The sequence below is a fragment of the Mastigoproctus giganteus genome, chromosome 2 (genome assembly GCF_048544385.1).
Source record: "Mastigoproctus giganteus isolate SK-2022 chromosome 2, ASM4854438v1, whole genome shotgun sequence".
In the NCBI taxonomy this organism is placed as follows: Eukaryota; Metazoa; Arthropoda; class Arachnida; order Uropygi; family Thelyphonidae; genus Mastigoproctus; species Mastigoproctus giganteus.
In genome coordinates this window covers 258,696,417-258,722,354 of record NC_143576.1, presented here as the reverse complement: position 1 = coordinate 258,722,354, position 25,938 = coordinate 258,696,417, and the positions used below count along the sequence as shown (strand labels likewise).

General features: G+C 36.1%; 1 protein-coding gene across 1 annotated transcript in view; it reads right to left on the bottom strand.

Annotated features, from left to right (window-relative positions):
• Positions 1–25,938, bottom strand: part of LOC150090420 (kinesin-like protein KIF11-B) — a 336,901-nt gene that overhangs the window by 280,577 nt on the left and 30,386 nt on the right. The window contains exon 4 of the mRNA XM_090390308.1: positions 14,871–14,946. Coding sequence (XP_090246434.1) covers positions 14,871–14,946 — 76 coding nt within the window. The remainder of the gene's footprint in view (positions 1–14,870; positions 14,947–25,938) is intronic.

Here is a 25,938-nt window from a genome sequence, read left to right as displayed (position 1 = left end):
GTCATTTTCTTAGTCCATCTGTCATCATGTCTTCGAGCTATGTGTCCTGCCCAAGACCATTTTAGTTCTTTAGTTTTGATAAGAATGTCCTTTACTTGAGTTTGTTGCCTAATCCATGTGTTTCTCTTCTTATCTAACAGTCTGATTCCCAATATGATTCGTTCCATTCTTCGCTGTGTAGTTCTCAGCTTCTCTTCCATTCTTTTGGTGAGTGCCCAAGTTTCACTTCCATAAGTCATGATGGGGAGTATACATTGGTCCATTATTTTACGTTTCAGACAAACTGGGATATTGCTCTTCAGTATGTGACTATATTTCCTGAATGCTATCCATCCAAAATTTATTCTTCTCTTGACTTCCAGCCATTTATCATTATTACAGCTAATAACTTGTCCCAGATAAGTATATGACTCCACCTTTTCAATTACTGCTCCTTCAATCATTATTTCCCTTTCTGTGGCATACTTGTTCATCATTACTTTTGTTTTAGCCATATTCATCTTTAGTCCAAAATCCTTACTAGCTGTGCATAACTGATTAAGATTTTCCTCTAATTCTTTGGGATCATGGCTTATGACCACAATGTCATCTGCAAACCGTAAATGGTTTAGGTACTCTCCATTCACATTGACTCCTTTCTGCGACCAGTCTAATCTTCTGAAAGCTTCCTCAAGGGCAGCAGTAAATAGCTTCGGAGATATTGTGTCTCCTTGTCGAACTCCTTTCTCAATTTTAAATTTCCTACTGTCTTTGTCTAGTCTAATAAAGGAGGTAGCACTCTCGTATATTTTCTTCAAAATCATAATATATGGGGTATCAATGCCTTGTCTTTCCAGTGCCCGAAACATTGCCTTATGCTGTATGGAGTCAAATGCCTTTTCATAATCCACAAATGCCAGGCATAATGGTGTTTTATATTCATTTGCTTTCTCCATTAGCTGTGATATTACATGAAGGTGATCCATAGTTGAGAATCCTGTCCTAAAGCCAGCTTGCTCTTTCGGTTGATTCTCATCCAGTATTCTTTCTAATCTGTTAGTAATGACCCTTGTGAACAACTTGTAGATGTGGTATAACAAGCTAATTGGTCTATAATTTCCAATTTCTGATTTATCTCCTTTCTTATGCAGCAAAACTATGATTGCATTATTCCACTGCTTAGGCGTCACACCTTTTCTAATGCACTTTGTGAAGAGTCTTGCCAGTTTTTGTGTTATGTCTCTTCCTCCCAATTTTAACAACTCTACAGTAACTTCATCTTCCCCCGGGGCTTTCTGATTCTTCATTTTCTCAATGCATGCACTACCTCATCAGGAAGAATATTGGGTATGTCGTATGTGTTGCTACTTTGCAATCCATCTTCCCCACTGCTGGCATCATTCCCCTGCTCCTTGTATAATTCTCTATAGTAGTCTTCTGCTATTTGAATTATGCCTTCTCTGCTGTTTATAAGTACACCATCGCTATTCTTCAGTTTCAGTATTATTTGTCTTTCTGTATTACTGTTCATGGCTGCTGATTTAAATCCTTTGTTTTCCCTTAATGCTTGTTCTACTTTTCTTGTGTTAAATCTTCTTATGTCCTCTCTGAGTCTCTTTCTAATGGCTTTGCATAACTCAGTATACTCAATTTTCTCCCTGTCAGTGTTTTTCTTGCTTTTCATTTGTCGTCTTCGGTTCATCATGACAAGTGTTTCTTGACTAATTTTTTCTTCTTTGGATTTCTTTTTCCCTAAAGGTTTCTTGGGCTTTATCACTTTCAAAAAGTTGTAATATTCCTCGTTGATATCTTGGTCCTCAGCTGTCTGCAGAAGCTCAAACTTGTTCTTAAGTTCCAGTACATACTGCTTTTTCTCCTCCTCTGTTATTTTAAAGACCTTTGTATTATTTACTCGAGTCAGTTTTTTCCTTTCCTTTCCTACATCTATATCAAGTGTACATCTTACCATTCAGTGATCACTTCCAACATTTACCTTATTCAGGACGGTAACATCATTCACAATATATCTTCTGTTAGTGAGGATGAAGTCGATTTCATTAGTAGTTAATCCATTTGGACTCTTCCATGTCAATGGAAGAGTCCAAATGGAATGAACAGTCCTTTCTGTTCACCCTTTTCTTGAAAAAAGTGTTCATTACTGACAGTCCTTGAGATTCTGCAAATTCCACAAGTCTTTCACCTCTTTCATTTCTTTCACCAATTCCAAAATTTCCTATAGTTCCCCTTTCTGTGCTGTTTTGTCTTTTTCCAACCTTAGCATTGAAGTCTCCCATAATAATAGTGTAGTGGGTTTTCTGCTCATCTAGAAGACTCTCAATTTCAGTGTACATTTCTTCAACCTCTTCATCATCATGGCTCGATGTTGGTGCATAAATCATTATAATCTTTAGCTTGTATCTCTTAGAAATCTTGAGTATTAGTCTTGACACCCTTGGTGATGTACTTTTGAATTCCAAAATGTTGTTTTTAAAATCTTTATGGACCAGAAACCCAATTCCACCTTCACTCCTTTCACTGTTTCCATTGGTGTACAGCAGATTTCCACTTGATAAACTTATAAGTGATTCATTTCTTCTTCTTGTTTCAGCCAAACCGATGATATTCCAATTCACATTTTCTAATTCCTTTTCCAGCTCTAATATCCTGTCTTCACCGATGAGTGTTCTTACGTTATAACAGGCCAAGTTCAGTTTCCGTGCATGGCAGCCTGGTCGTACCCAGAGATTCTTAGCACCCTCTGCTTCCACTCTAATCCTCTTGCTGCCGTAAGAGGGAGAGTGAAAGCTGCTGGGGACTGAGGGCCATTTGTTTCGTCGTGCTTTCATATTGCTGGAGGGGTTGGTCTTTTCCTCTTCGTGCTGACCAGGCACCTTGAAGAGAACCACTCTACACGTTCGTTGCCACCTAAGTGACGTAACAGGGCTTACCATCGAGAAGGTGTGCATGAGTGGATTTTAGGGAGGCAGGCCAACCGGACTTCTCCTAAATCTTCTGTAATAGAGAGATATTGGATCCATCAGTGTTTTAGGCTGAGTGTCTGATAGCACACAGGATACCTGTTCCCCTCTAAGCCCCATTTCATAATTAAGTTTTATAAAATATTCCAAATTTTTAAGTTCTCATCTGACCCAATATGCCGACTTCTTTTCTTACTGTTTGTGTCTGTTGCTATATGACATTTCCAAAGCAGACACAAATCAACATATTTTGCTGGATCGAAGCATATCAGCGGCGGACCTACAATTTTAAGAAACAGTAGTGAAGAAACTGTTTTTGTCATCATCAAAGCTCTGCTTGGGCTGACAGTCAGATTCATTTGTGAAAAGCCTCGTTCACATTCACTTGATGAAACTGGTATCCTACTCAGAGCGTTCATCATCTTTTCATTTAGGTATTCCCGAAATTCACAAATTGTATATCTCTTTCATTTAACTGAAACCTAATTGATAATTTTCTAATTTCATTCTCACCAAATGTCACTTGAGAGTTAATGTCTTCAGGCCAATGTTTCCTATCAGGTACTCAAGCCGACGATATGAAATCAGCACTTTTCCTATCAAGCAGCCTGCTTTCTACTGATTGTTTCAAAGTCCTGTACGAAGCCTCTGGATCAATTGGAGAATAATTTCTGTAGTCTGTTCCATGAAGTGAAACTCCTTGAAATCGTAGATTTTCAGCATCTTTGGCAGCATTTCTGTAATAGTGTCCTGGAACTAAGTTCCATAAACCTTTCCCCATCTCTTCCATCAATCATCATAACCTCAAAAGTCATCGTGGTGAGATCCAATATTCCTTACATTTCGAGGGTACAGCTCTAAAACGGTGTTCGCAGGCCGGCCGCTAGTTAGTACACTGGACCGAACCTATTGGTAACTCTATAGGAGGCTTCTGGTTCATCTAGTGTATAATTTTGCTACCTCTACATTGCCAGATAGTGACTGGAGGGAGTCGAAGTAGTGTGTATGCGGGGCCACGTTATGTCAAGGATCTGGATATATTCTTACCATGTGTACGCCATATCCAAAAATTTCATTACTTCATACAGCATGTCCCATCCACTTTTTCTTATTATTGAATACACCATGAATTGTCAAACTAATAGAGCAAGCTTATCTGCGAAAAGATCTAAACCTCCCAAGCACTTCCTAATTCATTTCACAAATATGTGTGGTCTCAATTCTAATCTCAACAATGTCCATTTCCACTTGCAGTCTGCCAAACCCCATGTACTTTTTCTGACAGAATCTCAGTTATCGGTTGATTCAACTACTGCTCATCTCAGATGCTCAAATTATTCGCTGTACGATTCTTTTCACCTCAAAGGTGGTACTTGGGATATGTCCGTTCTGATATTCCCTGTCAGAGACTTGGCAATTTGGAATCTCCTCTCTTTGATCTTCTCTGGCTTAAAATCTCTACCTCATTGTGTCAAATTCATCGTTGTCTCTACCGTTCACCCAATTCCACTAATCACTTGGAGCTCTTTGACTTCCTCTCTTTGGAACTTGACTTTCTCCAGTCCAACTTTCCTAACAGTGAAGTAATTTTCCTTGGTGATTTTAATGTTCACAAATCCAGCTGGCTTCCGTTTTCTAGTCACACCGACCCAGCTGGTCGAGATGCTGAGGCTTTTGCAATTACTAATGATCTTGCACAGATTGTTCATTTACCTACAAGAATTCTGGACAATCCTAATCATACAGCCAATACGCTTGATCTTTTTCTCACAAACAACCCTTCTAAGTACATGGTCTAAGTGAGAGGTACATTAGGCACTTCGGATCACAACTTAGTGATTGTCTCTTCTCCAATGAAACCTTTATCTCATGGCTATTCCCAACCTCGTGTAGTTTGGCATTACAAGAATGCAAAACGGGATGGCCTGCGAGACTTCTTTTCTTCTTTTCTCTGGTCGGATTACTGTTTCAAACGTTCTGATGTCAACGTTTGCTCAGATCGTGTCAGTGAAATTATTCTTGCAGGAATGGAATCATTTATCCCACACTCCACTTTAAAATCTCGTCCTTTATATAAACCTTGGTTTTTCAATAAATGTGCTAAAGCTGTTCAAGAGAAGAATGTTGCATATCGTAATTGGCTTGTTTCTAATTCTTCAGTTTCATTTTTCTGCCTACACCAACGCTCACAACAATTGTAAAGCAGTTATTAACCAGTCCAAACTAGAGTTTGAACAGGCTAAGAGTAGAAGACTTGCTTCTTGCCCTAATGGTAGCCGAGCATTCTGGTCTCTTGCCAAAGCTATTGGCTGCAACTTTTGCCCATCTCTGCTCCCACCTCTGTCCAAACCAGATGGTTCTGTTGTCACTTCAGCCAAGTTATCCTTGGATGGGATGCTAGCTGACCTGCTAGCATCCCATTTTTCTTTTAACTCATGCATTAACGATCTTGGTAAAACACATCCCACTATTCCCAACACGCTTCATTCAATGCCTCCTGTGGTCTTCCATCAAAAGGATTTTGACGAATCATGATGCTAAGAAAGCTCCAGGTCCCAATGGTATTTCTCCACTTGTTCTCAAAACCTGTGCTCCAGAACTTACTCCTATTCTTTGCCGCCTTTTTTCACTTTCTTATTCCAAAGGTGTTTTTCCTTCTGCTTGGAAATTTGCCCATATCCAGCAAGTTCCTAAAAAGGGTGACAAATCCCTCCCATCCAATTATCGTCCCATTGCAATTACTTTACTCTTTCTAAAGTAATGGAGAAATCAATTAACCACCAAATTTTAAACTACCTAGAAACCTTCCGTCTGATCAACGATCGCCAGTATGGATTCCATCAGTGTCGATCCACTGGTGATATTCTGGCTTATGTTACCCATTTATGAACTAATTCAATGGAAACGTTCTGTGAAACACAAGTAGTTGCTCTTGATATCTCAAAGGCTTTCGATCGTGTTTGGCATAAAGGTCTTCTAAACAAGCTTCCATCTTATGGTTTGCCAACTGTTTTTAGTAATTGGTTATCCAGTTTTCTTTCTGATCGCTCACTGAGGGTGATGGTAGATGGCTCTGACTTCTAACTTCGCCACTAATGCCAGTGTTCCCAAGGTTCAGTTCTTTTCCCCACTCTTTTCCTTTTGTATATTAATGACCTTCTTCCATTGACTGGAAATCCTATCCATAGTTTTGCCGATGATAGCACATTGCATTCCACTTTCCATTTTGAGAAACCTTGTCCTGCTCAATCAGCTTCAACTTCTCGAAAATCTGCTACCAATTCCTTAAATGCCAATCTTCAAGTAATTCTCCAGTGGGGTAAAGACAACTTAGTTGATTTCAACCCTTCTAAAACTCAGTCTTGTCTTATATCTCGCAAAAAGGATTCTGCTGCTCCTATGCTTATCTTTAGTGACACTCCGATTTCTAGGCAAAATGATATATATCTCTTTTGGGGATTACCTTGACTTCTAATCTCTCTTGGCACAAGCACATTACAAATATTGCTTCTTCTGCATCTAAAAAACGATGGGTATTAATAAAATTTATTAACCAAATTTTGTGCAAAAACACATTAAACCTAAATCTAATATAAAGTTTGTAGTCTTAATTTTCTTCTGCAATCCTTCATATGTACATCTTTCTTTTTGGTCCCACATAGAGTCATTCTTTGCTTCTTGAAAATGATTAACTAACGCCTCAGTTATTCCAAACAGCCGAAACAGACCGGAAGCTCAATGTCACCCATCATATGCTTAAAATTCTGCTAATTTTTAATAGTTCAATATCCAGCGAGTTTGCACACACCTTTAATTCTCTGCCATTTTTTGGCGACGCATTATACATGAAATAAAGTTTATCAATAAATGATTTAAATCTATCGATATCTGCAACGGATTTCACAGTATCACCAACTGATAGTTCTAATCGGTGATTAGCGCAATGCCACACTATTAAAGAAGGAAATTTTTGTTTTGTTAGTTTCGTAACACCACTTTTACTACCCATCATAACAGCTGCACCATCACGTGTGACACAAACTGAGTTTTTAAATAGTTTTCCCGTCATACCATATGACTGAAGACAAGCGAGCAGAGAATCAAATATCCCTTTTGCAGTAACACTGAGTTCAATCAAGTCCAGAAACAAATTTACGGGAGATCTCATTCCACAGTCAAATATACAAGTTCGAACGTAAACAATCAAACCGAATTTCCTACTCACCATGGTCGATTTGCCAATTATCAGTGAAATTTTACTGTTCAACATAACGATTTTATTAACCAAATTTTCTCATTTCATCACTAATGTGGTTCAAGATGTTAATGCAAGTGTTTGTTGAATGAAGAATATGACCCATGTCAATCCCATTTAATTCCTGTGGGTCAATCTCTGATTCAAAATTATGAAAAGACTGATTTTCTTTGGCCACCTTATATGAGATGCGAAAAATTTTTGCTATTATTAATTTTTCGTGCTATAAAAACTCTTTAAACAGACTTTCATGGGGACCTTTCTCAGCTTCCACAAGCAGTTTTATAGCAGCTTTATGTCCCGCTGTTTCCTTGTGATCGAAAATTTTTTTCTTAAAGACAATAGCTGTTGCTGTCTGCTTTCGCCAAAATAGGTAACTTCATTATTTGCCCATTCCTTAAAAATCTTCATGCCCATCTTCTTTTCCACTCCAAGAGTTCCAATTTGTTTACATAATGCATAGCCAAGTCTCTTATTTTGATAATTTAGTCAATTATACTTTGCACAGAAATCATTTTTTTGATCAACAGTCCAGCAACTTGGCCAGTCATTTATGTCAGTCATCCCTTACTGTTGGATGCAGATACTATCAGGAACAAAAGCAGTGTTTGACACAGTTTCTGTAATTAGGTCTTCACTCACATTTTCACTTGTTTTTAATTTCTTAACTATGGAGGGTGAGAAGAAACTAGTAATTCTTTTCATTTTGTACTTTACAGTTCAAGATAGCTTTTTTTTAAATACTAATTCACTTACAATCTCATTACCACACGGGCAAATAAATAAAACTGTTGCGTCTGAATTGAAAATGCACAAATACAAAGTTGTGTTGAACAAACTTTTACATTGTAACAAAAGCCACAGAAAAATTAGTGGGGAACCAAAAGGAATCCCTAGGAAATGGCATTTCCAAAGGGGGGGGGGGGGAGAGTCAAGAAAGAGGTACACGAATTTCCCAAAGTGGGTGGTACTTCTTAGATGAATGGAACACCTGCGAAAGTGAGATAGTCCCCAATAAAGTAAATCTACAGTCTGAGCCTCTATATAACTAAGACAATTGTTCCTTGCAAAAATTTGTTAAACAAAAATTTCATTAAAGAAATATGACCTTTTCCACAATGAAAAATAATTCAACATTCAGAAATACAGTAAGAGATGGTAAATATATTTTCTAACATTTTAAAACAATTTATTAATACATAACAAATTAAGATATGACAACAGTTGATTATTTGTAAAGAAAACCACTCTCTCCTAATTCCCGATGAGGGCACTTACAGTAGAAGGTTGACCAGAGCCCACTGTTCACATCAGGAATACCCCTTGATCAGCGCAAGTTCTCGGTATGTGGGACAGGGGGTCGGATAGGATTTACGAGTATCACTAAGTGGAATAATCCCTTTAACTCTTAATTCGTGCAGCAGCACTAATTGCCTAAAGTGTGAACAGTGCGTACCGAGTCTCCCTAATATGTTCGTTATATGAAATTTTTTTTCGCTCAACCGAAACTATTTTAAGTTCGTTAAACAGAGGTCCGACTGAGTAATTTAAAATTCCAAAAATGGTTATAAAGTTTTATATAGAAAATATCTTAACAATAGACAGTGAAAAATGCAAATTTAGTTAAATAAATTTAAGTGTATGTATTTGAATAATGGTTAAACATGTGAAAAAAAAATTACCGAATATTTCAAATTTCGAAATATACTGCATGCAAATGTCACACACTGTTAATAAAGTGTGCCGGTACGCAGTACCATTGCATACTATCACAAAAAAAGCACTGCTTGTAGGTAAATGAACAATCTGTGCAAGGTCATTAGTAATTGCAAAAGCCTCAGTATCTCAACCAGCTGGGTCGGAGTGACTAGAAAACAGAAGCCAGCTGGAGTTGTAAACATTAAAATCACCAAGGAAAATTACCTCACTGTTAGAAGAGTTGGACTGGAGAAAGTCAAGTTGCAAAGAGAGGAAGTCAAAGAGCTCCGAGTGATTAGTGAAGTTGGGAAAACAGTAGAGACAACAGATGAATTTGACACCATGAAGTGGAGAGATTTTAAGCCAGAGATGATCGAAGAGAGGAGATTCCAAATTACCTAGTCTCTGAAAGGGAATATCAGAATGGACATATGCACAAGTACCACCTTTGAGGCGAAAGGAATCATACAGCAAATAATTTGGGCAACTGAGATGAGCAGTAGTTGAATTAACCGATAACTGAGATTCTGTCAGAAAAAGTACATGGGGTTTGGCAGACTGCAAGTGGAAATGGACATTGTTGAGATTAGAATTGAGACCACGTATATTTGTGAAATGAATTAGGAAGTGTTTGGGAGGTTTAGATCTTTTTGTAGATAAGCTTGCTCTATTAGTTTGACAATTCATGGTGTATTCAATTAGTAAAAAAAAAAGTGGGTGAGACATGCTGTATGAAGTAATGAAATTTTTGAATATGGCATACACATGGTAAGTATATACCCAGATCTTGACATAACGTGGCCTCGACAATGCCCCCCACATACACACTACTCTGACTCCCTCCAGTCACTATCTGGCAGAGTAGAGGTAGCAAGATTATACACTAGCTGATCCGGAAGCCTCCTAGGGAATTACCAATAGGTTCGATCCGATGTACTAACTAGCGGCCGGCCTGTGAACACTGTTTTAGAGCTGTACCCTCAAAATGTAAATAACACGTTCACTGTCCAGGGAATCACATGTGATGCACAATCGTTTTTTGTAATAAGTTCAGGCATCATATGTGATTCCCAAGGGTCTTGCCAGCTTAAACATTTTTAAAAAATTGGACTTCTGACCTATGTTTTTAATCTTTTGTGGACTTAACAAGAAAATATTTTTTTAGAAAAGTTAATGAACCTGCATAAAAGTTTCCTAGTTTTTACACATAGCTACATCAAATATTTCAAATTACATGCAATGTTAGGAGTAAATAAAACAGATTTCAAAATGTTAAGAAAAGTGTATTTTATTTCAGAAGTACAAAAAACTGAAAAAAAGACTAATTTTTATGTTTATTTTCAAAACATTTCATACAATATGGCTTCTCACATGATTTACATTTACATTCAGTATAAACTTGTTTGGCAGCCAATTTGGGATTTTTTCCAGCAATTTTTGCTTCTTCGTAACATCCGTGACACCTTTTCCTGTGAATTTTACCGTGGGAAAGCCTCTGAATTTCCGACAGAAAATGCTGAGATGAAGATTGACAAATGGTTGTACTAGAGGTTGGTTCCTTTTTGATTCCTATCAATTCTTTAGTGATTGCCTCTCTCACTTCTAAAAGAGACATTTTGTCTTTCTTCTCTTGCTGCAATCCATTGAAAATTATGAATGTGTTCACAATTGCTGTCCCAAAAACTAATTCTATTGCAATTTTTTTTTATACCATATCAATAATTTTCTCATTGGTGACTGGTAACTTGAAAGTTGGTCTGATACATCGATCCCCTTTTTTGCCTTATTGTATTCAGTTATCATTTCTGGTTTTACTTGTTCATTTCTTCTTCCACACTTCTTCATTTCATCACCAAAACATGTTGACAACATCAAAACATCTCTCTTATCATGCCACTTAGTGATCACAATATTATCTTTTTGCATTGTTATTTTTTCACCCCTGCGTAATTTCTTCTGGATTATTTCCTTAGGAACTCCCAATCTATTACTACGAAGTGTACCACACAAATCTGTTTTATTTGATTTCAAGTAATTTGCAAGAGGTATGCTAATATAATAATTATCTGCAACTAGAAGTCGCCCTTGGTTTATTAGTCTGTCTAATAGCTTTATAACCACACATCCAGGTTTATCGATTCCTGGCAGGGTTTGCGGGGTTTGACCGTTGTAAACATCGAAAGACCAAACGTAACCATCTTTTGTACACAACTTGTATACTTTCAATCCATATTTGTTACTTTTTGAAGGGTTATATTGCCTGAATAGAAGCCGACCTCTGAACGGTATCATAGATTCGTCGATAACAACAACATCCCCGGGAAAGTATAAATTACGTAAATTTGTAATTACTAGATCAATAAGGGGTTGAATTTTATACAATCTATTAGAATGTTCTGCTGTGTTATCTGCAAAATGCCAGCATCTTAGTAGGTTAGTAAAACGATTGTAAGTCATTCCAAAATTATGTAACAATGGATGATAGTACATAGGGTCTGTTTTCCAATAATACTCCCATCTCGGATATGAAACAATACCTGAGAATAAGATGAATCCCAAAAACTTTTTCATTTCACTTTCATTAGTATCTTTCCATCGTTGCATTCTTCCTTTCGCTGTTACTTGACTATTCATAACCTGATGAGCATATAAATTTGTCTGATTCACCATAAGATTCATGACGTCTTCATTTATAATAAATGCGGGTTATAGAAGCTTTACCATTTTCCATTATACTGTCAATATTTTGGATACCGGATGAACCTATGAAAGTTTCCTTCTGAGGTGGAGAAATGTTGTAAGTCCAAGGACTTTTACTAACACTAGCAGAACCTTCATGTTGTCTTGATGTACCTGCCATATCCGTAAATTGTGTCAATATTTGTTTCATTTCATTTCCACTGTCAATATCAGGCTCTGAAACTGTCTCTGGTACGTAATCGTCGTCGCTATCACTAGAAATTGGCTCATAGTCACTTTCCTCCAATATTCTTTGCAACTCCTCATCACTAAGTCCACGACTACCCATTTTCACACTAGAAAGTAACTAATAACTTGTGACCGTGGCCGAAACACTTCAAGGTCAACAATATAACCTCAAAAGTAATAAAATTGGCGGGTAGTTGTAAGTGAATCATACGTGATTCATGGACTTGGAGGAGTAAATTTGTATTCACAAGTCCAGGCGTCACATATGATGCATAGTAAAAAAAAAAAAAAAAAACACATAAAAAACATTACATACAATATACAAAATAGCTATATGTACATATTTACGTACACTTTGATTAATCTGATAGTTTCATATCTGGACTTCTCAGGTCACGCAAATGTAATATATGGGGACAGTGAACGTGATAAGATTGGATCTCGCCACGATGTTCATCATAACCTCAAAAGTCATCAATCATACTGCATGATGGAAAAGATAGGGAAGGGATGACCGGAACTTAGCTCTAGAGACTAAACATGGGTTACACCACTTCAAGCAAAGTGGTGGTGGTATTGCACCGGTTGAAGAGTCCTCTACCACCTAGTACTGCCTGGTAACAGAGGGGTGGCATTCTTCCATGTGGTGTGGGTGCCACACCTCGACCCCTGCTTACGTTGGTTCACACCTGGATGGTCACCCACCATGTACTTGTGCATGGAGGTTATAACAGTCTTACTAACAGTCCCACCATCGTGAAGGTGCAAGCAGAGGTTTTGGCTGTCACAGACCATCCGGACGTTGCCAAAATTGGGTCCATTTGACTTGTCACCCGAATATCAGTTCCATCAGCGTTTTAGACTCCCAGGTAGCAAGTACAGCTTGTCAGGCATATCTGAGAGAATGTCTGTGACAACCTCAAGGACCAAATTAAGGTTTTCGTAAGCTAGTTTCTAGACTAGCACAAAAATCACTCAAGAGTTGTAGGAAATGGGAAGTTTTGTAAAAATAAACTATCGACATAAATGTTTTTAAATATTAAATTTTTCCAGTGAGATTAATGTTAAAAATGAAATTAAAATTCAGCGGGAAGAAGGAAAAAAAAAAAAAAAAAAAAAAAAAAACCACACCTTTCTTTTTCTTTTACTATAAATCTTCATTTGTACACTTATTAATTGATTCAGTTTCATCAACTGGATCCTCTTCCTACATGATAGCACTCCCAGTCACAAGACTCAACAATTATGAATTTTTGAGTATTGTAACTTGTAAATAGTAATCTGAAGGAGCCATTTCCAGATGTGGAAATGGCCCCTTTAGATTACTGTTTCCTGCACTGAAGAGAGAAATAAACAAATAAATTTGATAATTTAACATTTTAAGACTTTAATTCATGCAGCAAAAAGAGTGAGGATAGGAACAATATAGAGTGTTCTATATAAGAGACCATGTGAGTTAAGTTAGCAGAGGACTTGGTTGAATGAAATTCTAGTTATTTAGAATCCACTTTATTCTTTCTATGGTATGTCAGAAACTTTAAAAATATGCCTCATATGTTCAAGTTTTAGTGTAGTAAAACTATGTTCTCTGAATTGATAATTTCAAAATAAACCACAAGTGAAAGTCATTTCGTGGTATAAAAAACCATTTTTCAAAGTAAATTGCATTATTAGATTTCTAACACTTAATACATCTGCAACCACTTACATTTGCAGGGGTAATTTCTGTGTGCCTTGGGGTGCTTCTGTGGAGCATTTCAACAAGCAAGCACTGCTTTTTAGCAATTGAAAGGGATTTCATCTGTGAAGAATCAATCATCACTCCAAGTAACACCAGCATGTTACTTGTAGCATTCTAACACTAACAGATGCATTTGAAAGAGTTACAGAATCCACATCTTTCGGAACAGAATTTTATTTCAGTATCACATGACATATTATAGAGAGCTAACTCAATGTCATCAGCTTCAACATACTGGCCATCACTGTTGCTTTTCAGTCCTGATGTCCAAGGCTGTGGATCCATTAAAACAACAGTTTTTCTATAAAAAATTTTACATTTTAGGGTAAACTTTTTTGAAAAAAAATTTTCTAAACTTTCCTAAAAATTTTTACCTTGAATGGTAAATGTTTATCAGTAGACACACTAAGGATGATGTTTTCTTTTTCACAAACTTAGGAATTAAAATTCAGCAGGCAATCTTCAAAAAGGTTTTCTTCTTGTGGAAAATACTAAGCTAAATAAAATAACTTCAACCAAAGCAAAAAACATAAAACTATGTTCTTTGCTTCGGTTGAACATATGAACAAAGTATTTATGAACACAGCTTTTATAGCACTCTTTAGACAGTGCAACTGGTGTAAAGCAAAAAATCCCAGTTGTAATGAAAATAGCCCATTGTTCAATCAGTGTGCCACTATCAAACAGCTGTGCATTTCTTGTGCCTTTCCTTTTACAGAGGTCATTTACTGAACATAATTCAGTAGACAAAGTTGCATTAAGACAAAAAAAAAAAAAAAAAAAAAATTATGGTTCGTTATGACAAAAGTTTGCATTCTAGTAGTGAATGTGTTAACTGATGAATGAGGGGGGGGGGAAATAAAATAAAAAACCCTATATTCAATTATCCAGATGGAAGTTAGCATTTGTTTATTTAAAGTGTTACTGGAGAAAAGAAAACAGTACAATTCTCTCATTGTAAACTGAAAAGTATATTACAGTCTGTAATATACTTTTCAGTTTTCAGTTCAGGGGATAAGTGAAAACCAAACACTACAAATATCTGAAAAGCAATGTTCAAAAAATTTCTCATTTATGGTAATCTCCTCTTGTTTGGAAGACATCATTTCTACTATTACTGCATCAATCATTTCACATTCTTACTTCTGCCATTCCCAGCTAACAATATTTATACTTTTAGGCTGGTTCAAAATTGCCATCTCTATAAAATATTACCTAATTTTTTATTTCCAAAGTAATGAAAGTTGAAGCAACAAAGAAATAAACAATATGCTACTTTTAAAGAACTTACCTCTTCCCAAGAACATACCCCACTCATCCTTTCTCCTTCCATCGTGTAAGTTTTTCCAGTACCAGTTTGCCCATAACTATAATAAAAATGAGTTTCAGGTGATAATTTATTCGCTCCATACTATAAAAACCATATATATAAGTTTAGTGATAAGATCAATGGGAAAGAGAGAGAAAGAGAGAAATAAAAATTAATTTTTCCTCCTCTTCTTTTTTGTCCTTTTTTATACTTATATATATAGACAAATGTTTATATTCAGTATATATGGAAGGGATGTTGACCTGTCAATTGTAATTACCATGGAAAAATTGAGAAGGCCTGTAAGGTGAAGGAGATAACCTGAAATAAATTGATTAACATAAAAATAGAAAGAATAATGAAGATAACAATGTTACTTAAAGTAGTGGGTCCTAGAGCTTTAACTATTTCTTCATAGAGCCGGCAGCCAAAACCGTAGGAATCACCACTATAAGCAAGGGTCTCTGTTTCTGTTATTACGTATACATGCGAAATGTATAAATCACAGCCGACCAGACAGAGACAAAAAAAAAAATTTTTGAAATCAAAAGGACAGATACATTACAAAAATTACTTCAACTTACTGTGTGTTTGGAACAGAATCTGTGAAGTAGTTGCTGTGGTGTTTCCAAAGTAATGTTGGAGAACAAAGGATACAGCTGATAGATCACTGTCCAGAATGTTTATATCAGTTGAAGCAACCACGTGTGAGGGAGAGGAAGTGGAGTCGTCAAAGTGAAATGTCCCGTGTTACGGGGAAGTAGGTAAATAAACAAATGAGGCAAAGTGCTAGCAGAGGGAGATTATTAATGACTTACAAAGTAGTGTAGAAAGACACTAAAAACTTTGTATCAGAAGGAAAAGGGGGGTGATAGCAGAGGAATAGCATCTCGATATTGCTTTTGGCCAGCCTAATTGTGCATGAGAAATAAAATGTAGTAATTAAGGAAAGCAGAAAGCAATTTGAAGAAGAGTAATATAGTTGTGCTTGGGTTGTCTGGGGTTGCTAGACCTAACTTAAAATTGGAATGAAATTTATAATAAATACAAACATATTATTGGTTGTAATTCAGTTTTTTGGAACAATCTTATTAATCTTTGTGTCTCCAATAACTATATTTTTGATGGCAAATCTGTATACTTGCAAACCAAAAGGTACCCCCCATGGTTAGCCCCACTAGTTGTATCTTAGCTAACCTATATCTATACTGGTCTGAGACCTCTCTACCCTCAGATATATTGATGACTTATTGGTATTCAACTACCCTACATTTATACATGACTTTGCTGGTATTTATCCTTCAAAACTTACTCTGGAAAAAACAAATAATGATTTTTCAGCCAATTACTAAGATATTAATATTAACAGCCCTCATACCACAATCAACATATACAATAAAAGAGATGCTTTTAATTTTAATGTAGTCAATTTTACCCACTGGCACTCTAAGATTTCTAAAAAAAATACATGCTAATATAATACTCCCAATGCATCAGAATTGAGACAATATGCAGTAGCGACAATCTCTTTGCTGACAACATTAAACAACTCCATGATAAATTGCGGTGCAATAATTTCCCTACAGCATTCCTCTACCATCATTTCAAAAAAAGCAGTAAATATTAAAAAATTCAAAAAACTTATAAACCACAATAACTTTGATATAAACAACATTTACTGTTTGATTACATATTACTTTCAGGTTTGTACATAATGTACAGTCATATATCCCCTAGCTTCTGTCATGTCTCACAGTGTAGAAAACTTGTGCTCACGAAGTGGCAATACATGGCGGTATTGTGTTCTGTTATGTCACATCTATTTTGTATATATACAGGCATACCTCGAATAACAAATAGGATGTGTTCCACGAAATTACTTCGTTAAGCGAAACTTCGTTTTCAGAGGTAAAAATACTATGGCCAGAATAGGGATACGTTCCTATGTAAAGAAAATGAAAAGCTTTTTTTTCGAACAAAGAAAAGTTTTATTAAATAAACAGTCAACTTACATACAAAGTGAAATCACATTTTAAAATACGAGTCTAAAGTTGATTGTTTATGCTTTTTTCCTCTTTCATTTAACAATTGCCTATACGGAGTTATTGCATTTAACACTGATCGCTTAACAATAACACTTCTTCCTAAATCAGGATCATTTTCACTAAAAAAATTTAAGTCATTTAAGCACTTTTTTAAATCTTTGGTTGTTAACACTTTTTCGGCAGGAACTTCTTTAACTTCGTCTTCATTATCTTTGTCTTCGTTGCTAACAAGGTTTTCTAAATCTTCCACTGAAAAACCATCATCTTCTGCATTCAATAAATTTATAACATCCTCTTCATCGACATTTTCGAAACCTATTGATTGAGCCATCTGGATAACTTCATTTCTAATTTCTTGGATGTTATTTTCTTCTTCTAGTACAACTTCTGGCCATATTTTGCACCAAACTCCATTTAAGCATTTCTTAGTGACTTCTTTTTAAGAACTATCAATGTTTTCAATTGCGATTTTAATGGTGTAGTTTTTCCAAAAAGTTTTAACTGTCATTTCCTCTTTATCCTCTAGTTCAGTTAAACTGGTTAATGTTCGACGCAGATAATAACCTTTAAATGATGCTATTACTCCCTGATTCAATGGTTGAATCAGGGAAGTTGTGTTTGCTGGAAGAAACATAACTTTGACAGGAATGCATGTGTCCAACGTGTTAAGATCAGTAGGATGTCCCAGAGCATTGTCTAACAACAAAAGAGCTTTTTCTTCAAAGTTGTTTTTTTGACAATACCGTTTTACTTCAGGGCAAAAGTGGTTAACAAACCAATCAGTAAATAACTCCTTGGTAACCCACACTTTTCTATTTGCTTTCCATATAACAGGTAAATTCATTTTTATGTTACCTTTTAACACCCTCGGATTTTCTGAATGGTAAACTAATAACAATTTTAATTTATAATCGTCAGAGGCATTTGATCCAAAGAGTAACGTTAAACGGTCTTTGGCTGCTTTGAACTCAGCAACTGATTTTTCTTCAATAGAAATGAAGCTTTTTGTTGGTAGCCGTTTCCAGAACAAACCGCTTTCGTCAACATTGAACACCAAATTTAGAAAATTTTCACGTTCAATTATTTCCTTTAGTTTTTCTGGAAACTTATTTGCAGCTTCTCCTGTTAATTTTACACTATGAATCCTGGCCCGTTTTTTAAATTTCTCGAACCAACCACAAGAAGCCCCAAAGGTTTCCGTAATTTCTTCAGTTTGTTTAGATTTCAGGTGACTAAACTGGAATTTTTTTTATGTTAAATGGGGCTTGAAATTGCCGACTTCGTTATATCGAAGCTTCGTTATCAGAGGTAACGTTAACTGAGGTATGCCTGTATATATATATATATATATTATTATTTTTTTTTTTTTTTTACAATAACAATACTGACTTAAACATATGAGGCATTTTTCCAGACATCTATCCAGGGACCAACTATGGTACGGGTTCAGCAACCCCAGACAACCTGAGCACAACTATATTACTCTTCTTCAAATTGCATTCTGCTTTCCTTAATTACTACATTTTATTTCTCGTGCGCAATTAGGCTGGCTGAAAGCAATATCAAGGTGCTATTCCTCTGCTATCGCCCCTTTTTTTTCTTCTGATAAAGTTTAGTGTCTTTCTACTCTACTTTGTCAGCCATTAATAATCTCCCTCTGACACTTTGCCTCATTTGTTTATTTACCTACTTCCCTGTAACATGGGACATTTCACTTTGACTCCACTTCCTCCCCCTCACATGGTTGCTTCAACTGATATAAACATTCTGTTAGAATTCTTTCAAAAAGGTGAAACAATTTTAACATTCTTTCACCTTTTTCATTACTACATTTCTTTTTTCTGGTATCCTTTACACCCTTTTAGTTCAAGCACTATGTGTACTTCTCATATCCATCTTTGCAGACCCTGTATTAATGTTTCTTACTACACACACAATATATATATATATATATATATATATATATATATGAATAATGGTACTAAGAAGCTAATTAATATAGGGGGGTAAGTGCCTGTACAAAAAAGGTAATAATAATATAGCAGCAATAATAATAATAATAATAATAAAGCTTATGGATCAGGGACACTGCATTAGCAAAACATACCCTACAGCCATAATATATAAAATATTGTAAGGAACACGTAAATTAGATTTAATTGGTTTAAAAGTCGAATGAAAATATGGTATACACTGGGAGCGATATATGGAATGAAAAAGAGGAAGAAATGGACTGGAGATTAAAATAAGTGAAAAAAACGACCAAAATGGAATAACATTGCGGTGTCTCCCACAATTTCAGTGTCATCAGAGGTCATCCACCGAAATTATGAAAAAAAAACAGCAATGTTCTTGCTTCTGTTTGCTATGGTGCACGTGTAATTGCCACTTGCGTTGAAGGCAAATTTAGATATGAATTTTGCATTGATAAGTTTATAAAGGATGTGCCAATAAAAGTGGTTATAATACGTAGTGCATACAGATCATGCACTACGTATTATAACCACTTTTATTGGCACATCCTTTATAAACTTATCAAAGCAAAATTCATATCTAAATTTGCCTTCAACGCACGTGGCAACTACATGTGCACCATAGCATACAGATCATGTCGGAAACAGAAGCAAGAACATTGCTGTCTTTTTCATAATTTCGGTGGATGACCTCTGATGATGACACTGAAATTGTGGGAGACACCACAATGTTATTCCATTTTGGACGTTTTTTCACTTCTTATTTTAATCTCCAGTCCATTTTTTCCTCTTTTTCATTCCATATATCGCTCCCAGTGTATACCGTATTTTCATTAGACTTAAACCAATTAAATCTAATTTATGTGTTCTACTTACAATATTATATATATTGTGTGTGTGTGTGTGTGTGTGTGTGTGTGTGTGTGTGTGTGTGTGTTAGACATGCACGCACACACAGTAGTGTCAGTTATCTGGAATAATTAATGTAAGATCTCTTCTGGATAGCCGAATTTTCCAGTAAGATTAATTAAATAAAAAAATTATAAACTAATCTCGGAAAACAAACATCCATCCAGGCATTTTTATACAAAACAGGAAAATTAGAAAGGTTTTTAATATTCTGTTTTTTCGACTTGTCGATAATGAGCATTGTCAATCAGTGCATCCCAGTGGCATTTGCACACAGAGCAATTGTAACTTGCTCTTTTCCTATCTTAAAACCTGGTGCAAGGATTTCTCTTTTAGTGGCTAGGGATTTTCTCTGTAATGCTTTCCATAATAAGCCAGTCATCAACATTATAAACATTTCTTTCTCTTAATTTCCTATAACTAAAGCAAACTTACTTTTAAAGGACACCGCTGCCAATTCGTCTGCAGAAAGTTTCTCGCCTTGAACGTCTAGTTCACATATACCGTGTCTCAGTTTAAAGTTTTTCAGCCAACCTGTGCTTGTCTTAATCTTCATTACCTATTAATTTTTGATTAAAATTCAATGCTTTATTTCACAACATTGGGCCAGACACTGTTTCACCTAAACTTTGCTCTGAAGAAAACAAAAAAACAATGTGAGTGCATTCTAAAGAGGCATGTTCAGGTTTCGACAGTCTTTTTCCTGCTAGATCCTCCTTCACTATCCATAATCAACACAAATTCTGTTATAGCTTTGGAATTTTTCTTGATGTCATAAATTGTTGAAGTCCCCACATTAAACTCTGGAGAGATTTTCTAAAATCCAGGTCTAGGTGATATTTTTCTAAAGCAAATTTCTGAAGGTCACAACCATAAAAACAATTTGCAGTGTTTGGGGTTCATTGGGCTTTTTGTTTGTACAATCTGTTATAAATGGGTAGTAAACTCGATCTTTCGCTTATTAGAATCGAAATTCAATTTGCAAACATGATCACTATAACTGGTGTTTTACTGTACCACCATAATAAAAAATAAAAGAAAGATCAGCCTTTCAAATTATTCAAGATAATTGACGTGTGTGTGTGTGTGTGTGGTAAAATAAATTAAGATAAGTTAATTAAATGAATACAGAATTGTTAATTTTGCTCAAGGCAGTAGAAGTGTACTACCTTGTCCCTGGTTGTCATCTGAAAAATTGAAATTTAAAATAATGAAACAAGCAAGGCCAATAGTCACAACAAGTGACTTTAGTGTTAAACATCTTCAGTTGGCAGTGATAAGAAAAAAAGAAATTGTGTATTTAAAGAATTTCTATGTTCCCATTATGCATTTTGCAACATGTGGGAATCTTATGTGCATAAGATTCCAGACCAGAGAGAGGTTGGTGGGTAGTTTCGTATTTAGAACGTTAAGTTTAGTATTATGGCGACACCATTCTATGACAAGTGCCTCGTGTTAGAAGATTTTGTAACTAGATCCTAATTTAATAAATGCAATGGCGGAATCGACTACTTCCTTGAGCAAAATTAACAATTCGTATTCATTCGATTAACTTATTTTAAACTTCATTTCCACCCCAACTTCATGTGAATAGCTTTACTGCTATTCACACTAAGTCGATTATACAACGGTACATTAAGAAGTTCTATAAATAATTTAAGTGTCAAAATAAGATATTTTAATGATTATCACTTACACCTTATCTGCACAGCCTATCCTTCTCTTCTTGTTCCCTAATGGATTTGAACATGCTAAATACAAAATCACACTATTCCAAAATACATATTTCACAAACAAACTTCATATTTCATTTTTGCAAAAATGTCTTACCCACAACATAATTCCTAAATTCACCCATATTTTCACCAAAAATACTTGTAAAAGATACCCTCATATCATACATCAAACGTCATTATTCGGGAAGAATCACACAAAAGATTTAGTAAAAAATACTATTCGCTACAAATACACCATCTCAGATTCAACCTTAAAAGAGAGATATCACCCCAAACATGGTCACAGTTCGTTAACTTTAACAACACACGCATTAACGTAGCACTCAATGTCGTGGAACAAAGACATTAAAAAAAAAAAAAAAAAAAAAAAGGAACGAACTCTCACAAAAAACGCGAATCCCCCCCCCCACACACACACACCAAGCCAAGATTCAACACGGGAAGTTAAAGTAATTTCTGAATGATTATTAAAACCAAATCCATTGTATATACGAGAAAAGTGAAAACATAACAGTAGAAACTTAGTGAGTAAAGAGTCAAAGTCATCAATCCGAAGAAAATAGCTGCATCGGAAATCATGTAGTCAGTCCTCATATAGCACGATACTTGTGTTCCTAGAAACCCTTGTGCAATGCAAAATCGTGCAATATAAACAACAGGCCCTATGGAGAAAACAGGGTTAGGTGCCGACCACCCAAGATTGAACACACACATTTGTAACCAAAACATTACCAAACACAATAAATAATCGTAATAAAATACATAGTATTTTATTACGACTATTACATAATAGTGGTAATTATAAAGAAGTTGTAGAGCTTTGGTGAACAGTAGTTGGTTATTGCATATATTAGCTAGTCAGCAAAAGCCTATGGCTTCCTTGCACTATATAGCAAATACTACTACTATTTCACTGTAGATAAAACTCAAATGCTTTTAGGATCAAAAAACTAATTTATTCCTATTAAAAATAATCGTTTTGGTTTCTGAAGTTTAGAAAACTTCCAACTGTGTTGCTCAATCCTGAATAGAAGGCAGAAGTTGATTTTGTTTATTCTGCTAATCTCACCTTCTACTCACGGAGGTTTGCATTGTAAATCACACTTTTAACAGGAGATGGATTCAATAATTGGAAATTATATAATGAAGAATTTATGATTTGGATAATATAAAAACAACATAAACCAAAACAAAAGGACACAGACAGATTAAAAACCAATCCACATATTCAAACACAGTCCTGAACAAATTAAAAAAGAAACCCAGCAGAAACAGTACTGCAAACAGCCAATCAATCTTCAGAAGGTCCCAGAAGCTACTCTCGAGGCAATCTACATACTATCTCTGAATATCTTTGCCTAATCCTCTGTAATTTCAGACAATCAGTACTTAATCCTACAAAATTTCAGACAATCAATTATGATACCCGAGTCACAAGAGTACATAAGTGCATACAAACACGCACGCACGCACACACACACACACACACACCTGTAATGGTTAAAATAGTTGCCAGCCTGATCTTTTCATAGCTGCCAACTTTTGACTTTCAAAAAAAGCAAAAGGGATTCCCAAAAAATATGGGGAGGTTTTTTGAAGTCTACACTGCACTAGAAATTATAGCCATATATTTATCGTTACAGTACAATTTTAAACATTAGCTTATCTAGCATTTTTCTATCTATGGATTTCTGTGTTCTGTGTGTGTGTGTTTTTTTTTTTTTTTTATGTAAACCCCAAACATGAGGGGTATTAGAACCTATAGTACTTAGTACCATGCTTGGGTTGGAGAAGACGAAAGAAGATATTCGTTGACATTGGACTTGAACTTCTGTAGACTAATTTTCAGGAAATACGTATGAAGGAAGGTTGTTCTAGAAACACAGCAGTTGAATGAATAAATGAGGAAGATGAAAAGTTGGTTATGTGAGTTTGAAGTTGGACAGTAAATGGTTGTTGGCTGGTGGCGACACATGTTCGGACTGTTTTGAAAGAGGGAGCAGGAATTATAGAAGCCAATTCAGAAGAATATCTGTAGAAGAGGCATGTAGCAGAAACAGTACATCTATGGGACAGCGAGTGGAGAGAGAGACTGTAAGAGATGAATTATTAATTAACCTAACTGCCCTTTTCTGAATGGAATCAAGAAGCCCGAGAGGTTTTGGGGGCATTACACCAGATGTGGGAACAATATTCCATGGTAGGACAGATTTGTACAGAGTGAACAACTGTTTGGAAGAAAAGTAACGCTGAGAGCGAAAGAGAAAACCAAGTTTTTTAGATGCAGAGGAAGCAATATTTGTAATGTGTTTGTGCCAAGAGAAATTAGAAATCATGGTAAATCCCAAAAGAGATATCATTTTGCCTAGAAATCGAAGTGTCACCAAAGATAAGCATAGGAGCAGGAGAACTCTTTTTGCGAGATATAAGACAAGATTGAGTTTTATAAGGATTGAAATCAACTAAGTTGTCTTTGCCCCACTGGAGAATTACCTGGAGATCATCATTTAAGGAATTGGTAGCGGATATTCGAGAAGTTGATGATTGAGCAGGATCCGGAAAAGTTGTCCCCGCCATTTCGCCCCCTGCAGTGTTCGATAATTCCTATATTCTATTATATTATAAATCAACAGGGATTACTTTTATTTTAGATATAGGAAGCTTCTTTTCCAACTCTCCTAGTACAACTCTCGAGAATGGCGATATCAATTTTGCAAAACAGGTGTGACATCTTCCCCAATGTCAGAACCGTAGTGTTCAGACCGTGCGGTCTCAACAATGAGTGCTCCAGACTTCTGTCTTCAAACACGATACCTCTGGCAGCAAGGAAACCATTACGTGGATTGGCCTAAAATTAGATTTTTGAAGGTCTAAACTGTTTAATAAATATGGAAAGATTATTTCTTTTGGTCCTGTAGCTGGATTTCAGTTAAATTTAGAGGTGTACTATTATCTACTGGGGGCAAAATGTTCCGGGAGCGAAATGCGGGGGGGGGGTTACTTTTCCGTAAACCGATTGAGCAGGGCAAGGTTTCTCAAAATGGAATGCAGTGTGCTATCATCGGCAAAACTATGGATAGGATTTCCAGTCAATGGAAGAAGGTCATTAATATACAAAAGGAAAAGAGTAGGGGAAAAGAACTGAACCTGGGGGGGGGACACCAGCATTAGTCGATAAGTTAGAAGACGAGAGAGCCATCTACCATCACAGTCAGCGAGTGATCAGAGAGAAAACTGGATAACCAATTACAAAAAACAGCATGCAAACCATAAGACGGAAGCTTGTTTAGAAGACCTTTAAGCCAAACACGATCGAAAGCCTTCGAGATGTCAAGAAAAACTGCTTGTGTTTCACCGAACTTTTCCATTGAATTAGCCCATAAATGGTAACATAAGCCAGAATATCACCAGTGGATCGACACTGGCAGAATCCATACTAGCGATCGTAGATCAGACGGAAGGTTTCTAGGTAGTTTAAGAGTTGGCGGTTAATTGATTTCTCCATTACTTTAGAATGAGTACAAGTAATTGCAATGGGACGATAAATGAATGGGAGGGATTTGTCACCCTTTTTAGGAACTGGCTGGATATGAGCAAATTTCCAAGCAGAAGGGAAAACACCTTAGGAATAAGAAAGTGAAAAAAGGCAGCAAAGAACAGGAGTAAGTTCAGGAGCACACATTTTGAGAACAAGTGGAGAAATACCATCAGGACCTGGAGCTTTCTTAGCATCAAGATTCGTCAAAATCCTTCTGACATCCTTTTAACGGAAGACCACAGGAGGCACCGAATGGAGTGTGTTGGGAATGGTGGGAGGTGTTTTACCAAGATTATTAATAAATGAGTTGGGATGCCAGCAGGTCAGCTTTATCCTTGGCTGAAGTGACAAGAGAACAATCTGGTTTTGACAGAGATGGGAGCAGACATGGGCAAAAGTTGAAGCCAATAGCTTTGGCAAGAGACACCAGAATGCTCAGCTACCATCAGGGCAAGAAGCAAGTTTTCTACTCTTAGCCTGTTCAAACTCTAGTTTGAACTGATTAATAACTGCCTTACAATTGTTGCAAACTTTGGTGTAGGCAGAAAATGAAACTGAAGAATTAGAAACAAGCCAATTACGATATGCAACGTTCTTCTCTTGAACAGACTTAGCAAATTTATTGGAAAACCAAGGTTTAGATAAAGGACGAGATTTTAAGATGGAGTGCGGGATAAAAGATTCCATTCCTGCAAGAATAATCTCACTGACACGACCTAAGCAAACGTTGACATCAGAAGGTCTGAAACAGTAATCCAACCAAATAAAAGAAATCTTGCAGATCATCCCATTTTGCATTCTTGTAATGCCAAACAATACTAGATGGAAATAGCCATGAGATAACAGCTC